This window comes from Eulemur rufifrons, chromosome 5 (assembly GCF_041146395.1).
Source record: "Eulemur rufifrons isolate Redbay chromosome 5, OSU_ERuf_1, whole genome shotgun sequence".
Taxonomy (NCBI): domain Eukaryota; kingdom Metazoa; phylum Chordata; class Mammalia; order Primates; family Lemuridae; genus Eulemur; species Eulemur rufifrons.
In genome coordinates this window covers 3,405,139-3,423,805 of record NC_090987.1, presented here as the reverse complement: position 1 = coordinate 3,423,805, position 18,667 = coordinate 3,405,139, and the positions used below count along the sequence as shown (strand labels likewise).

Genomic DNA, 18,667 nt, shown 5'->3' with positions numbered 1-18,667 from the left:
GGGCCTCACCAATTAAGAACCACAGGGACACAGAGATACCTATGTCAGGGCTCCACAAGACAAAGTTATGCCTATTAAACAAACAAACCACCCAACAGGGTATGCAGAACTACATTACCATATTGCAGTATGCACCAGGTCAAAGTCATGCCCTCTAAAGGTTTGCATAACCCAGCAAAAAACAAACCACCGCCACCACCACAAAAAAAAAAAAAAAAAAAAAAAAACCCCTTTTAACCTAAACGTAATGCTACATGGACCAAAGTCCACCAATTCTGGAGTTTTAAACAGGATCTTTCATTCCAAACACTTAACACTGCCAAAAAAGGTGAGGCAAACACATTGTTCACAAACAATGACTAGGCAAAAAAATATATTTAAAGAGCTTATCTGCAATAGTTAAGCCAAAAATGAAAATCCAGAAGAGTTTGGAGAGAGAACAATTTATGCAAGATTTATTAACAGAATAAAATAACAAGAGAGCCTAACCAAAGATTTGCTATCATTTCTGGATACTGTTTCTCTAAGACAGCAAAGAGTTATGGCCTCAAAGTTGGTTTGAGCTCATCAGACCTCTGTTCTCCATCCCGTACCCGTGGAGGTGCTAACATCTGCGTGTAGCACAGACTCCATACAAACCCTCCCACGGAATCCTCACAAGCATCATCCCAATTACCTCTCCCCACTCCACTCTGACGGGCACGGGATGGAAACCAACTCTGCATTCACCCACTGGCTGATGGGTGCCACTGCCCGACTCAAACATCTGCGGAAAGGCAAGCAAGCACTGTTGCTACCAAGATGGAAAAGCCATGCACCCCCCACAAAAGTTATAGCCTAATAAGGAAACAGACACACAAGCAGCTAACCGTAGTAAGTACCGATGCAAGAGCCACCGCACAAAGCATGAGGGGAACCACTCTCCCGGGAGGCAGAGAACAGACCAGGGAGAGTCATTCAGGAGGCTATGCTTGGACTCTGAGCAAGTTTTGGGTTCCAAGCCAAGGTCACAGACACCACACAGGCCTTGAGAGGAACACAAGGGTGTGGCAGAGCCGCGAGCAGCTGTAAACACAGGAGCGTATGTGGGTGACCAGACGTGGGGCAGCTGAGGCTCAACCTCCCGTGGGAAACTGACCTGAAGAGACTAGACAGGAAGAGCACCCGAGTTTTTGTTGAAGAGCTCTGCATTTCACAGCCCAGAAAAACTCTGCATCTTCTGTTACCTTCTAGCTTTCCATATCTCACATTTCCACCCTAGCAGCTGGGGAAAAAGTCTAGGGGGAATTTGGGAAGTGTTCAGAGTATGGTGTGTGGACCCTTCCAAAGCTCACAACCAGCCTAGGAGGTAGCCATTACCGTGGCCACCTCCCCTTTACAGATGAGGAAGCTGAAGCCCAAGGTGACAGAGTCAGTCTGGGGAGGCCCCGGGGAGTGAAATCAGGCAGGCAGACTCCACACCAGTCCTGAGACCGCTGTGTATACTCAGAAGAAAGTCACTTTCCCGAGATCTGCGCCTCAGATCTACCTCGAGATGCTTCTTTGTGGCCCTCAGGCACAGTCTATCTGGCGGCCACCCACCTGCTGGATTAAATGACATAATTACTCAGAATGTCTGGCACGTAAGAGATGGCCAAGTAACATCAATTTAGTTTCCTTTCTTCCCCATCCCCATTTATGTACCTGGCACAGTGGCTGGGCCGTGTCAACTGCTGAAGGCCAATTCCCGCACCACAGCCCAAAGGGCCCCCTTCATCTTCAAGAGCTTTCTCTGGATTTAATCAACAAGCTAGATTCTACTAAGCCACATAACCAAATGACAAGAGTTAGTAGAAATATCATTATAATAATAATAAACATTTCTACATGAGATAATTCTTAAAGCTCCATTAGAATGAGGGCAGACAGGTCTTGCAGATGTCAGCCTGGGACCTGGCCATTACCCTACAGAAGGCTGTTGTGATTTTCTCTCCTTGAAAAAGAAAAGCAAAATTCTTCTTTATTTTTAGAATTGAAATAGTAAATGCTTGTTCAAAATCTACCATGAACCAAAGGTAATTTTGTATGTATTTGGTCACTATGCCCTGACCAATAGTTTAAATTCTACTATTACCAAACTAGTCTCGCTAAAATAAAGCAGGTGAGCCAATTGGAGACGTAACTATTTCTGAACTCTGGAGAGCACATAAGCCCCCAAATGGGACATGAAGACATTGGGACGGAGGGAAGAGTCAGGTCTGCTGGGGAGGAACAAGAGCGGGGACACTCTGGCCTCCCCACCCCCAGCACTTACCGGAGCTGCCAGAGTGCATCTCACGCTCTGCGGCCCAGTCAATCCAACGGCCTCATAGGAATAAGCAAAGCCACCAAACCCAGGGGCCCAGTGGCAGATGAGTTAGGACCTGAGAGGTGCGTCTATTGACGATCTGTCTGGAGTTGGAATGGCCAAGTGATGAGATGACAGAACAGCCAACCTTGAGACCAAAGGTGGAAGGAGAGGAAGACTGACAGTGACACCATTCCCTACCTTTTCTTTCCCCCTCAATACCAGATAATTGGGCCTCTTTTTCCTTTTATGTCTAGTGTTCAGAATAATAGAGTTGAAACATGCAGGTGGGACAAGGCAAAAATAAAACAAATAGGAAATTATTCAACCTAGCCCAATAGCCATTCTGCATCAATTTTTTAACATTTTTTAATTATAAACTTAGTCTTTCATTCATTCAATCAATCAAGACCTATCGAGTCCTTTCTTGGCACCAACATTGTTCTAGGAACTGGGATAGATCAGTGAATAAAACAGAAAAATCCCTGCATTTGTGGAGCATGGAGTGGAAGGAGACCAATAAACAAAAACATAATGAATAACTATATGGTATAAGATGATATGTGCTATAGGAAAAAAAAAATTGAGCCAGGTGATAAGGCTCAGGAATGCAGAGGGGCCCAGGGAGACTTCCAGGTTTACATACAGTGGTTAGGATATGCCTCACTGAGGTGACATTTAGTAAATACTCGTAAGAGGTGAAGGAGTGAGCCGTGCAGGTATCTGGGGGCAAAAACCTTCCAGTGCCAAGAACTTAAAATGAATCATACTTTCACTATCAGATCTAAAAATTCTTTGCCTAATCTTAAGTCTCTTCAAAAAGTTTTACATTTTATATTTAGATCTATGATCCATTCTGAGTTAATTTTTATATAAGGTGTGAAGTTTAAGTCAAGGTTTATATTTTTTGGCTGCTGGTGTTCAATTGTTCCAGAACCATTGCTGAAAAGGCAGATTGCTTCCTCCATCAAATGGCTTTTCCACCTTTGTCAAAGTCAGTTGGAAATATTTGTGTGTCTCTATGTCTGGGTTCTCTACTCCACTGAACTGATCTATCTATGTGTGTCTCTCTGTCCGAACCACACTCTCCTGACTACTGCAGCTCTACCCTATGTCTTAAAATTGGGCCATGAAATTAGCCACTGAAGGGTTTAAAGAGAATATAGTGATCAGATCTGACTCACATTTTAAAATGTCACTCTACTGTGGTGAGAATATATTGTCAGGGGCTGGAAGACCAGGCGAGAGATGACGGTGGCTCAGACCAGGGGGAGCAGTAGAGATGGCAGAAATTGGTCAGATTCTGACATCATGCAACTTGAGCCAACAGGATGTTCTGGTGGACTGAATGCAGGTGTGACCGCCTGGTGTCTTGGAGGATCCCCAGGTTTTTGGCCTGAGCAACTAGATGGATGGAACTGCCATCAGCCAAGGGGAATGATGAGGTTGGAGAGGTTCTGGATGAAAAGTCAGTTCAGCTTTTCACACGTTAGGTTTCAGAAGCCCATCAGACACCTAAGTGGAGACATGCAATAGCCTGTGGGATCCGAGAACCCAACGTTCAGGAGAGAGTTTTTTAGCCCAGATATGACAATACAGGATTCACAGCAGATTTGAAGCCAGGCCACTGGGTGAGACGTCCAAAGGAGAGTGGAACTCCTCGGCCCCGGGGCCCTCTAACTCTGAGGTCAGAGGAAACCAGGAGATAGCAGCATCCTGGACACCAAGTAAAAAGGGCATTTCCAAGAGAGGTGACTGTCCCTGTGGTCACATTCTGCTGGTCCATTGAGCAGGAGAACTGACAACAGACAAGTGACTTCACGGGGACCCTGACAAATGCAGCTTTGGTAAACTGCTGTGGTTTAAAAGAGAATGGAGGAGACAGATTGAAGACAGCAGGTTAACCACTACTCAGAGGGTTCTCTGGAGCAGGAAGGCGAGTCAAGGGAGGTCGCAAGTGTGTGTGTTATAGGAGAGGGGAAAAAGCAGCACACTTGAATACTGGTGAGAACGATCCCATGGGCATGGCTGAGAGAATGGTGACTGGCTAGAGAAATGTCTTTGGGTGCGGAGGAGGGAACAGAACAGGGAGGTACTGGATGGGACAGGAAAATGCATCTAAAGTGCCACCCTCACCTTAATTCTCCTCTTTCTTTCTCTTGACTTCATAGGCACCTCCCTCAATGCCATTTTGTGTTCCATGCTCTAAGACTATGTTACAACCTAGATTTTCTCCAGGCAAATACCTGTAGAGTAAGAAGAGATCACACTAGTATGTGCCATTTGTGGGGGGGGCGGGGGAGGGGAAGGAAAAAAAAAAGAAATAAGACAGTGACAAAGCACGGGGTTGTGTCTGTGTCCCTCCACAGGACTCTCCTCTTCTACCCAGGGGAGGACTATCAACCACACCTACTGTGCACAGCGCGCACAGCAGGGAGGCGGGCAGGTGAGACAGACAGTGGCACACATGTGAGAGGAACGTCAGATCTGGATTGCTCTAACTGACAGCAGAGATGCCACACAGGACGGTATGACAGAAAACTCTCCTCTCTGGAGAAGAGAGGCTGAGCTAGACCAGACCAAGCAGAGGCAGGCAGAGGGGAAACCAAAATAAAAGTTTTAAGGCAGAAACAAGCTTGGCTGGTTTGAACAAAAAGAAGGTCAGTGTGCCCAGGCATAGGCGTGGGCTTTGGGGGGATAGTGTTACCAAGCAAGGTGGGAGAGCTAGACAGGGGCGGATCACACGGAACTTTCTAAACCAGGGCAAAGAGATAGGATTTTATTTTAAATGCAACAGGAACCCACTGAAAGGAATTAAGCAGAGAAATGACAATCTGTTTCCACAAAGTTTTTTCTTCTAGAAATGACATTCTTTACTGTAATAATAGCACATATTACTCAAGCTGAAAACTCATAAAACTACCCATGAAACACCACCAGCTTTATCTGCTCTAAGCATGGAGGGGAGGGAGGTTCTAAGGACTCCGGCACTGGTGTGACAGGCCACCAGGAGTGGGATATGGAAAAGAAGGCAGCCTGAAGGGGGAGGGAAGGAGCAGGCAGGAGTCTGGCAGGACCCACTGAGGGATTTATCAGAGCAGGGACCTCCTCAGATCTCTCTTTAGAACAACCCCTCCCAGGACAGTTATTTAAAAGGCATTTCCAAAACAATATTTCACCTCCTCACACATGCCTAACGTACATGTAAACTTCTTCCCTAACCCAAACCACATGGATTCTTAAAACCATGCCAGGTGGAGAGCATTGTCTGGGTCAGGAATGAACTGACTCCTTGAAGATTGCCTCCGACTCTTTAAAAACTCCTCTTTGAGAAACTGGAATGGCTATCAGTTTCCTTCACCTTCTAGAAGGCAGCATAGTAAAACAACATAACAGATGGAAAGAAAGGCACATTTTTGCCCATTTGCCCGACAAGAGTTTTGTTTTTGTTCAGATCTTTGCATCACAAATTCCCTTTGCCTTCTCCCCATATCCTACAGATAACTCCCCAATGGGGGCAAAAAACCTCCAGCAAATAATAGCAGCTCTGTACCAATGGGTGACTTTCTTCTTTTAAAGCTATTATCCTAGTTACCTTCAACACTCCTTGGGTGCCATGCCTTAGTGACAGAGCCAGCAGTGACCGGGCTGCAGAGCCCCTCAGCTTGGACTGAAATCCACACTTTGCACCAGTAAGCTTTGCACCTTACTGGCCATGTGACTTGTTGAGCAAGTTGCTGAATCTCCCTAAGCCACCTTGTCTTACCTTTAAAAAGGAGGATCCCATCACCACAGACCTCAGAGGGTTGTTGTGAAGATAAAAAGTACAAACTCGAAGGTTTCATGTGTGAAAAGCACTTTGCATGATATCTAGTAAATAATGAATGTTAATAAACATTTAGTAAACGTCCATTGCAATCACTTATTACTAGCTCACGGGGGATTTTTATCGGGGGAAAGGGGATTAATGAAGGACATTTACTTAACACTTCCTGAGGAAGATGGAGAGAGGAAAAAGCAGGCTGGATATATTTTGTATCCTGGCCAATTCTGTGCACAGCTGAAAAAACCTGATGAATAGCTCTGACAACAGCAAACAAAAGCAGGCCTTGAAAGAAACAACCGGGAACCCGAAAGGCCTTCAACTACAGAAGAGCTCAAGCTATTCCACTTCAAACAGGTTTTGCCATCCCAGCAAGCCAGGCAAAGTGGGCCCTTGACTGAGGCTATCCGTGTCACCCTCCAAGTGCACTCCTCTGCCAGAGCCTCCCCAATGCCAGCGTTTGGGCGTGGGCATGACTAGGGACTGAATTCTACGGATGTAAGAAAGTAACTTCTTGCCATCGACCACAGAGACGTCCTCTCTCCCTAATCAGGGGTCATTAGCCAACAGGCAGCACGAGTGGAGTCTCTCCAACCAGCAAGAGTTGAGGTTCCCCCACCCAATTTTCAACTCATTCTCCTGGTTCCTGTGTTAGTAAAAGGCACAAGTAGCCAATTAATAAATACACTTAAGTGTACATTCCCAAGAAAACTAAGTTCAAAGGTAATGGGGGGGGGGAAGCGTATTTTATTAAGATGCAGGGAGAGTGCCAGTTAGTCAGCTATTGCCACAGGCCACTTTTCTGATGGCCTTGAGCCACTAGTGCTAGTAACTACCGCTCATTTTTTCATAGAATAGACAAGGTATTACTCACCACAGCTGCACTTTTAAGAGAATTTATAAGCTAAAGTTACTAAAAAAAAATTTTTCATACACTTCCTCTTCCGACAAAAATACACATCCAAATAATTCAGGAGAGGAGGCAGGCAAAACACAGCCAAGTTACTCAGTTACTAAGAACTAAGACCTGGGAAGCAAATACACTGGTGTGTTTGCCACCAATGGTCACTGGGACAAACCCCAGTGCACTTTGTAGAAAATGCATATCCTTTCACCCAAGAATCCCACTTACAAAGGTCTATCAGGAGGAGGTAATCACAGGCGGCAAACTAAACAAACTGCAAGAGAGGTGTAGTTACATGCTAGTATCATCTATATAGTAAGGAGGCAGCTTGGAAAACTATTATTTAGTGAAATGGACTGCTATACTCAACATCTAGTTCTGTAGGGGAAAGAGCACATTACAGAACAGCATGTCGAGTGTATTCCCATTTTGGTAAAACACAACCATGATCAAGGGTGTGTGTTTATTTTAGAGCTGTCACCAGACTGCTCATGGTGGTCACTTCTGGGTAGTGGACTTCTAAGCAGCTTTGATTTTCTTCGTTGCACTTTTCCACAATCCAATTCCTTAAAATGATCGTGCATTCTTTCCCCTAAACAATAAAGTATGTTTAAAAGCTCCAGAAAAGGGATGATTTCCAATTATGCAAAGCACATAATCCTGAAAAATCGTATTTCAAGTGAATATTTGTATTCTGAGTCATTTTGTTTACTGGTTACCATTATAATTTCTGAGATGTGTTCCCACCTAATAAATGGACCTATCACATAACAAAAAACAACAATTTATAAGAAAACTTTAATTTAAGCAAAATATAGTCATTTGAATGCCTTCTCTTACATACTTTTCCAAGTGTTTTCACATATATTATTTCTCCCCATGTTCACAGAGCTGAGGTAGATGCAGGTGACAGAAGAGTCCCCATTTCAGAATAAGGAAGTGATTCAGAGCAGTGGTCCCCAATCTTTTTGGCACCGGGGACTGGTTTCATAGGGGACAATTTTTCCACAGATGGGGGAGGGGATGGTCTCCTGTGCACTTTATTTCTATTATTATTACATTGTAATATATAATGAAATAATCATACGACTCACCATGATGCAGAATCAGTGGGAGGTCTGAACTTGTTTTCCTGCAACCTGATGGTCCCATCTGGGGGTGATGGGAGACAGTGACTGATCTGACAGGAGGCAGAGCTCAGATGGGGAGTAGTTATAAATACAGATGAAGCTTCATTCTCCACCCACCATTCACCTCCTGCTGTGTGGCCAGGGGAGAAGATTTAGAGAATTACATGATTTGTCTGAGGTCACCTCCCTAACAGGTCTAAGACCAAATCTGGTTTTCCTAATCATAATCCAGTACTTCACCATGAACGTCCAGCGGGGCCAGGGCTGTTCAGAATCCACTATACTAACAAGGCACTAATGAGTTGTCTTCCACAGTCTAGGGGGATTTTGAAAATTACAGACATCCACAGTAAGTAGAATTTAGCACATTATTTATTCCTTGATTTACCCAAACTGGCCTATATTGGTCCTTATTTACAATTTTCATCCACCTTAAAGATAAATAAAAAGCAAAAGTTAATCTAGAGTGTTTTCTTTACAGTTTCAAAGCAAAGTAGCCTCTTAGAACCTCTTTTCATAAGTAAAAACAGGTTACCAAAAAATTATGTACATAAGTAGAAATATATCAAAGATCCACAGGTTCACACTCTCCAGGTGGCTTTGAAAGATGTGGTTTTGCCACCTGTTTACCCAAGATAAGCCACCGTTACCACCCCCGATACCTTTATATTTTCTTCCTGTGGACTTCATATTTTCTGAATCTTATTTACCTATCAATAATAGTAATCCTATTTTACATTTGGCAACTGCAACCTTTCAGTAGTATGAGCTTCAGAATACTATCAAACTTCCTCGCAAAACGCAAAGGCATTTAGTATTTTAGCCCTCAATATGGTGGCCCTAACAAGGGTAAAAATAAGTGTTCTAGGTTTTCCAGAATTAACAATGAGTCTTCAACACCCACACTTCCTTCCTGGGTCCCTGGAAGACTGCAGTCCCCAGGCTTAGAATCACTGGTCTCTGCGATATGGGCAGCCACATTCCAAGGAACATTATAAAAACCAAGTTCCTACACCACAACCTGCTATAAAGAACACTCTGAAGACTCCAAAGTCCAGGTAAGTCAGGAGCCAACAGCTTTTGTGAGGCAGACTGCTGTTAAAGAACATCCAAGGCTCAGATATAAGACTATCAGAATCCCAGGAACACTAGAAAATGTTCCATAGAAACAAGTTTCCATTTTTATAATGTAAAGGGAGGGGGTCAACTCCACGCAAAGACATTTTACTTTATAAAAATTTCAGGGCAATATCTATTCACAAATCAGACACCCACTGACTTGAACCAAAGATTATAACTTATATAACTGTTATTATATCGCCTTCTCTCCCTTCCATAGCTCTTTTAAAAACTGAATACATGCTGCCCAAATCACAGACAGGGAAATGCAAATCATTTTTTCCTTCTGGCCCCAAATGTCTAAGTTTTCATTTCAAATAACTGTCTCTCAAAGCTCTATAATCGTAAACTCTGCTAATAATATAATCATATGTGACAAGATTCAATTTCACTAAGGTTAATTCAAAAACTAGAACTCAGGATTGAAGAAAAATTGAGTTCAAAATATGTAGACAATAAAGCTCAAAATCCATACGTAGGTAACAGACGGTAACTAAAGCCCCGCTGCTACTTAGACTGCCATTAATAATAAGCAAGTCTTCCCTCTTAGGTTTCTACCCCTCCTCCTGAACAATGGCTTTGTCAGTCATTATTTCAGGACAACGGAGCTCACATTGCACAACAACTAAATTTTAACCTGTGTTCCTGCCTTGTACCTTGTTGGTAGCAGAGCAGGATCCTTGCATCACACCACACGTTTTCTCAACATGAATGTGGACACTCACGTAAATCTAGGAAATTCTGAAAGAAAAGGGAAATGCTCAGCCATGAGAAATCTTGTCCATATGGATAGGTAAACTCAGAGTAGATGGAGATCCAGCCTATAATGCCTGAAAGTTCATTTTAGAGGTAGGAAAAAGGAAAAAAACTTTCACATTTAGGTAAATTAGGGAAGACAGAATATTCTTTAGTTAACATGCACCGGCTTCGTGAAGTTCTGGAGCCTTTAAATGATGGAAGAAAGGAAAAAGGGCAGGGCAAGGCAGGAAGAAAGACATTCTTGCTCAGTTCTGTCTTCAAAGCTGGTATGAGACAAATGACCCTGGCATCATAAAATAACGGAATAGGAAGAATCTAGAGCTGACAGCATGGTGGAGAGCTCTGAGTGAAAAGATATGTTTCAGACATAACCTCATGGGCCCAGGAAGCCCCCTGCAGGGAATCCTAGAACCACGGGTATAACCAGAGAGAGACCCCAAAGGCCTTGCTGCGGGGTGGGAAGCCAACAACTAAGACGCTGCATAAAGCAGGAAATGGTCACATAAAGTAAAAGCAAATGTAAAAATGGCAAGTGGAAAAACATGTCAGCAAAAGGTAGAATCAGGAGATGCTGAGAAAGTTGGTGCAGTACAGGAAAGGCTAGGTAGCCTTGTTTTTCTAATCTGCTAGAACAACATGTTGGCAGACAGTAGAGAAGGCAGTTCTGACCCCTGAAGATCTCTCCAACCCCTTAAAGTCAACAAGACCCAAACCAAACTCCTTGTGTTTCTCCCAAACTCCAGCCTCCTCTCCTGAGGCTGTCCTCCCAAGCTACTTTCAAAGAGAGGGTATCAAAACCTTTGAGAAAGAATAAAGGAATTTGTTTTCAGCTAATTTACATGCCAAACAGCTTGTTCTTATCCCTTCCAGTTTTGCTTGGAAAATTTTTGCATAATCCTCCTTCCTTGCCTCATAAGAATGCAATATAGCAGTAAATAGTTTCAAGTAAATTTTAATAATTATCTTCACTTCCTTATTATCTCCTTCTGAAAGTCCTTAAAAATTATGCATGATAATTGTCAACTAGAAGCAACTTGGTGCCCTAGCGGACATGTGGCAGTATTTGGAGACATTCTTGGTTGTTGCAACTGGGGGAAGGGGTGCTACCAATACCTAGTGAGTAGAGGCCAGGGAGGCTGCTCAGCATCTTACAATGACCAGGACAGACCCCATAACGAAGAATTACCTAGCTCAAAATGTCAACAATATCAAGGTCAAAAAAAAACCCCTGTTTTAGGAGAAGGTATACATTAGAATGGTAAAGAAAGAAAGAAGAAAAGCAAATGCTTTATAATATATCCTAGTATTTTATAAATGCTACTCTTTTTTTATAGACACAAACAGACAAAACACACTGTATCTTAAAATTCCAGAATTACATATACCATGAGAGAGGGGGAAGGAACAGTTGCAAGTAACTATTTAGAGTCAATTAGACTTGATGTTATCACACAGGATTTTTAGTTCAAGAAACTACAATGGCAAATAAGCTGTGTAGTTCAGCAGGAGGGAGGGGATAGACTCCCTCCACAAACCACGCCTACCTAACTAAAAGGGAACACTTTTATCTTCTGGCATTCTACCAAAGGACAAGAGTGAAATCTCTTACCCATATTCATCAACTCCAACTTTTTTTTTTTTTTTTGGGACAGACCTTTTGGTTTTGTTTTAAGTTTCTGCAAAAGTCCTTTGATATAAATTATGATCCAGCTAAGACCAGGCCTCTATTTTTGTCCCCAGTCCTCACCATGTAAATAATTCCCATCACTAAACAGTCTCATTTATTGTAGGGCGGTGTCAGGGGAATGGAGGAAAGTGTATATGTAAAGATTTATGATTCAAACTCTCCCAAAGTGATACAATACATCCAGAGATAGTAAAGGCAATAACTTAAGAATGCCCCCTTAGAGTGTACAGCCACAATTATAATCCAAAGCAAAGAATCTTATTAAACAAAAAAAAGTTTTAAGTTCAGCGAAGTTATTTTACAACTGCCAAAGCTGCTTAAGGATCAAGTCCCACTGGTAGACTTTGTACTATTCTGGCCACCCCGCTTCCTTCATATCTCATCAAACCACACCATAAAGCTCGACTCCTCAGTGTTCCTCACCGCCAAGTCAGTGCTGGATGCGGCTAACCATCACTGAGGCCCTCTAGGTACACACGAGTGGGCAGGGGCGGCCTGCGAGTGCCACAGGGAGAGCGGGTCCAGTACCACACCCGACCTCCGAGCTCAGGGTCTCCTCTGGCGGGATCCCACGGCTCTCAGGGTGGGTGGTCTCCAACCGGTCACTCAGGAATAACACTGGTGGAACGGACCCCTGTCCTAGGCGGAGACCCCTTCTATTCAAACTCAAGGATAAAAGGGATCATTTAAAGTCCTTAAGTAGCTGCTCTAGCCACGATTCTGCTTCCCACTGATTAGGAGGGGAGTGTTCTATACACGTCTGCGCAGGGTGTCACGAGCCAGCCCCTGCCCTACAGGCGCACACCCACCGTGTGGGCTGCCAAAGTGGCTCAGGGGGCAAGGATGCCGGCCCATGCTCCCGAGCGCCCGCAGATGTGCACGTGCACTGTGCAGACTCAGGTGCGCTGACAAGGGAGCGCTCCCAGGTGTGCAAACTCAGATGCATTGACTCGGGAGCGCTCCCAGGTGTGCAGACTCAGGGTGCTGAGTCGGGAGCGCTCCCAGGTGTGCAGACTCAGGGTGCTGACTCGGGAGCGCTCCCAGGTGTGCAAACTCAGGCGTGCAGGCTCGGGTATGGGGGTTCAGGGAGCACAAAGAGAGGAGCCGCGAACGACAAGTCACACCAGGGAACCCCCAAAACCGGGCCACGTTCCCCGCGCCCCCGACCGACGTCGCGCCTCACCAACTCACCTCTTCCAAAAACTTGGTCAAATCGTACACCTTGTGGTGCAGGATCAGCCAGGTGCTTTTGCTGTGGTTATGCTTCTGAATCTCTTCCAGGGTGTAGTACTTCACCTCCTTGTCAGACTGCTCGGCCATCTCGGCACGCGGCGAGCCAAGCCCGGCACACACAGCCACAGCAAGGGAGGAAAGTTAGCGTCTCCGCGGGCGCCACCCGGGACATTCCCCGCGCGTCGGGCACCACGCCCTATGCTGGGCGGCCGACGCTGCCGGGGGGGCCGGGGGAGGGCATTACAAAGCAAGGCCTTCGAGGATAGGCCAATATCCTTGTCACTCAAGAGGCCCGGCCTTTGATCGACCCCCTCCTCCAGGCCTGGCGCGCCCCCACCCAGCACGCGGGTGTTGATTGGCTGCAGGAGGCGCCCTTCACAATCTCCGGCTGGGGAGCTCGCGGAGGGCCGAACGGGGCTTCGCTGAGTCTGCGCAGAAGACAGTGGGAGGGATTGCGGGGCGGGGCCTCGGCCGGCACGAGGTGGTCCGGGCGGGGGCTTCTGGGGTGACTCCAGCCGATTCCACGTAAGGGCGCAACGGGGCGGTTTGCCGCCGGAACAAAGTCTATCCTTGCTAGGGCAGCGACCTCGGCACGAAATCGCGGGGTGTTTCCTCACCACCCCTAAGTACCAACGTTAATTTGTAACAAAAGTAGTAATGCTCCAAGTCCATCAAGGGTCGGCACCGGGAGACTGTCAACATCCACGCTAGAACGGTTTCACAACCTAACCCCTCTGACACAAGTGTGCTGCTCCCAACAAACTTCACTGACCTTCGCCCGAGGTTTGCAATGCCTCGTCCTCACGGGAGAAAGAAAGCCAGGGAAATTATTTTTTCCATATAAAGCAAAAGCGTATAAGCTAAATTCTTTTTACAAAATTCCTCAGCTATTCTAGCACACTGTTTATTTAAGTAAAAACACTTCAAAACCAGCACCTATAAAAGACAATTATTTTGACCTTCATGCTCTTTGTTAAAAGCAAAAGATAAAATTCCCATGTAAAAGTCACCCTCCCTATACTGAGGAATGGCAAGGACAAAGAATTGAGACCAAAAAACTACTATATAGACCTTGTTAGAGTATCTTTTGGGCCTCCTCACTTAATGTAGTCACATTTTCACAGTTAATTATTCTTTGTCATAAATGGGTGTTGAATTTTATCCAATGCTTTTCTGCATTGATATGATCATGTAATTTTTTCTTCTAGCTTTTTCATAGAATGGAATATATTGATTTTCAAATACTGAACTACCTTGATCTCTGGAATAAACCCTACTTACGGTGTATAATTCCTTTTATATATTGCTGAATATTATTTATGTTTTGCTACGAATTTTTATATCTATGTGAATGAGATATTAGTGTGTAGTTTTTATATACTGTATTTGTCTTGTTTTTATATTAGAGTAATATTAGCTTCATAAAATGAGTCAGGACCTTCTTTTCTATTTTTTTGGAAGATACTGTGTAGAAGTGTTACTCTTCTTTAAAAGTTTGGTAAAATTCTACAGTGAAAGCATAATGGGGGCCAAGAGATTTCTTTTTGAGGTTTTAAACTATCCAAATTCCTTAAGAGTTACAGGACTATTCAAATTATCTGTTTTATACTGGGTGAGCTGTAATAGCTTATACTTTTCAAGGAATTGATCTGTTTCATCTAGGCTGTCAAATCTATGTGTGTGGAGTTCTTTGTAGTAGTCCTTTATTATCCTTTTTATATCTATAAGGTCTGTATTGATATCCTCAGTTTAATTCCTGATAGTAATTAATAATTTTGACTTCTCTCGCTTTGTCAACCTTGCTAGATTTTTTTAAAAAGCCAGCTTTTTGTTGCACTGATTTACTCTATTTTTCCATTTCATTGATTTCTGCTCTTTATTTATTTCCTTTCTTCTGCTTGTTTTGGGTTTTTCTCCTTTTCTTTCTAGTTTCTTGAAGTGGAAGTTTAGAGTATTACTTTAAGACTTTTCCTTTTATCAAATACGTGCATTTAGTGTTATAAATTTCCTATACTATTTTTTAAAATTAAGGTACCAAATTATACTCTTTCCCTAACCATTCTTAGGATTGCTGAACCCATGACTTCCAGTAGAGCAACCAGTCTCGAGTGCATGGCAACCTCTATAATCCAATGTCAAGATACCTTCAGACTTTAGTCCCAGTTCCAAATAACTCCAGAAATGGTTAAAATAAAAATGTTAGTGTTAGTAACCTGGATTCTAACCCTGATTTTGTGACCTACCCGATGTATGACTATAAGCAGTTAACTGCTCTAAGCCACTTGCTTAGAAAAAAATCTGTTTTGTCTCCAACACAAGTTAATAGAACAAGGGTAAAACGCTTAGCACATGTCCTGGCACATAGAAAGCAATCAATCAATTTTAGCTAGTGCTACTATTATTATGACTCAATGAGCTTTCCTTATTCTAAAACACAGGTGTAAAGAAGCATCCTATCTGGCAGGAACTCCAAGGTGAAGTAAATGTAGGCAAATTTAGAGACAAACCAGATAAAGAAACACAAATATTTACAAACTCCTGACTTCCTTTACTTCAAAGAAAGTAGCCAGTGGAGGGTTCTGAGTGTAGAAGGAGAACAATTTGATTTATATTTTAACGAGATCACTTTGACTCCAGTTTTACACAAAGACCCAAAGTTGAGATTGGAATCAGGGATACCAGTTACAGACTACCATAATAGTCCAGGGACAGGGATGGCACCAGGTTTTATGGGGCCTTAACCTTCCTGGGCCTCAGTCTTCAAGAGGGGTAGCCCTATTGAAGAAAAAGGATACGCAATTATAAATGCAAAATTAGGCGTGGAACCTTGGGAGGGGTCTGTGCAAGTGAGAGATCCTTAAGCTTGAGCCTTATCCGTGCTTCTGCCTGATAGATGGGACTGCAGCCCACGTTAGAAAGTATCAGAGGCAGAGGACACGCTTAAATTCTGGATATACTCAGAAGGAAGGATTGATGGGTTTGTTGACAGATCAATGTGGGGTGCGAGACAAAGAGGAGACAATGCTAACGCGGAGGTTTGGGGCCTGAGCAAATTGTGGGACCATCTACAGGACACACAATCCAGCTCTCCTCTCAGGGAAGCTCACCTCTCAGGGAATCACCGGGTCCACTGCACCCAGAGTCGGGCGTCTTCAGCGTTGGCGAGAAAAGCTGACAGGCGAAGCGTGCCAGGAACGCATAGGAGGCAGGGCATGCCGGGAATGCGCGGGGTATGCTGGGAGAGCGTGGCGTGCCGGGTGCATCTGGCCATGCTGCGAGGAAAGAGGCGCGCGCAGGGCATGCCGGGAGCTTGGGGCATACTGGGAGCGGCTCCTGAGGGCGAGGACGCCGAGGAATCGAGCTCTGAGGTGAGTGTCCCACCCGAATGGACGGGACTGGACCGAGGGGGCATCTGCTTGAGAAAGCAGAGTGGAAGCGAGTGAGGCCGCTAGAATCCTGCCACTCACCTCGAGGGAGAAGGCCGGTGCATCTGAGCCTCCGGAGGCCGCGGCTTTGAAGGCATTGCTTTTCTAGTTTTTAAAAACTTCTTACCAGTTTTATTTCCCTCTGTTGTGAAGCAATCTGAGTAGGGAAGGGACAAGAGCGAGCAGGTCAGGGTGGCTCGTAGGGCAGGATCCCGGCGCCAGTGCCCAGGGAAGTGGGGGACGCCGCTTTCTGGAGGAATCCGCGAGTCTGCGTGCGGTGAAGTCGCGTGGGCGCGGTTGGAGTCCCGCTGCTTCTCGCTCTGGGATCGGGAAAAATGGACTCATCTGTCAAGGCCCATAGGTCCGATTTTTAGTGTATTTTACTTTATTGGAAATTTATAGAATTACCTTTTTAAAATGTATGTAGCTTAGACCTTAGATACGTTTCCGCCCAAATCCATCACTGCAGGTAAGAAACGAGGCCCAGAAGAAGGTAACTTGCCCGAGGGCCCGCGGGAAGCCACACGTGAAGCCCGCGCCGAATCTGACCTCCAGTCTTGTTTTTCCTGGGAAGGGTCCTCCGATGGGCTGGACGTTCCTGAGACTGCAGCCCACGGACTTCACACACGGGGCGCTCATGGAGCTTTGCTTCTGTTTGGGTTCTCTGTTGTCTTCAGATGTAGAATCTTACAGATTCCTGCTGCTTTTTGCTAACCCTGGTGGTGGTTGGGAACAAAGATGGTTTGCCAGGACGGAAATGTAGTGGAGTTATTCTCTGAACGATGTGTTGATAATTCATCCATGTATGTTAGTGAGGTTTGGCCCAGGTTTTGAGCCTTACAATGTAATTCTTATACAATCTAGTACAAGGAAAAAAAGAAACTTTAGTTTTAAATCTGTAGGTTTTGCCAACTAAGAACTCAAAAGCATTTTTAAGAAATGCTGTTAAATAAATTCATGCTCATTCCTGAACAAATCAATCTTGTTGACATACAATTTTCTGATCAGTAAGTCTTTGAAGATTGACAAAAGGGGAGGACTGCTCATGGAAATTTCTTGGTGACCTGGAATTTAGATCTCTGCTGTAAGATACAAAGGAAAAATGAGATGGAAAGTAATTTTAGTGGGAAATGTGTTTTACAAATGAAGGTAACAAAATGTCACCCATGTCTTTGACCTATTTTCTTTAAAATATGCACAATTGTCCTGGGTCCAAGTCATAATTAATGTTTTGCTTTATATTTTACCTTGTTCATTATTGATGCCCTCTACTAAAACACTTCGCATGAAGTGAATTAAAATTGTGAAGTAGGTTGTGTTTTTCTTGAAACTTTGTACTTTTTCTCCCCACAACATAAAAGCAGAAAGAGAAGGAATATTTTAATTTTTAATGATACCAGAAATCATCTTGAGTCACCAACACCGTTGTGAATTTGTTAACCATTGTAAGAGTACTTCCAGTTTAAAAGAACCAAGTGGTTCTCTAAGGGGGAGAAAATTTCACACTGTGGTGCTTGAGTGAAAGAAATGTGTTGGAGCGAAAAGGGTACTGCCAGCATTCCTGAGCAGACCCCACAAATGCATTTTGTTACCGTGATCAGACTTAGGGCTGGTCACACTCCAGATTCCTGGGCTAATATGTAATTACTTCTTAAAATGAGAAAATGTGTCCATGTTAAAAAGTTTTAAGTACTAGAGAGTCCAGGTTACTTTCCCCGGATGTATTTGTGCATGTTAGAGTGCTTGAGCTTCAATAGGTTGCTTTACTTTTTATATTCCAGTTTTCTGTAATACTATAATATATAATATGGACTTCAGAGGTAGACCCTGTGAATTATCAATTGTAAAATGTGCCCCAAATAGAATTTTAAAGCCAGATAACTTAGTGGAAATGAAAACTAGATAACAATTTAGAAATGTCAGTGGACATTTTTATTCATGTAAAATGAGTAATTTATTCCTTGAAAATAACCTTGAAGTGCTTTACAGAGATAATCTGAACAGCAGAGGACTTTGCTATGCATTTTGATTTTTAAAAAACTATTATCGTTACAAGAAAGGTGTTGTTTTCCTGAAAACTAAATGAAGCTTAAGATCTGGAACTGTAGAAGATATTTATTAAATAATCACAAAACAGTAGAAATATATTTAGTTCCTAGAGCAGAGTAGGAATTTAATAAACAGTGTTTTATATTGTTTATGCTCAAATTATTCTATCTGTGTTATAAAACTGCAGGTTTAAAACTCTAGGTTATGAGCAA

General features: G+C 43.8%; 1 protein-coding gene across 3 annotated transcripts in view; it reads right to left on the bottom strand.

Annotated features, from left to right (window-relative positions):
• Positions 1–13,159, bottom strand: part of CYB5A (cytochrome b5 type A) — a 29,284-nt gene extending 16,125 nt beyond the window's left edge. The window contains exon 1 of one of the 3 annotated variants that reach the window (XM_069468350.1): positions 12,940–13,159. In XM_069468350.1, the coding sequence (XP_069324451.1) occupies positions 12,940–13,068 (129 nt within the window). In that variant the 5' untranslated portion in view covers positions 13,069–13,159. The remainder of the gene's footprint in view (positions 1–12,939) is intronic. The other 2 variants (XM_069468352.1, XM_069468351.1) reach the window with 2 other exon arrangements.
• Between the last annotated feature and the right edge of the window lie 5,508 nt (positions 13,160–18,667).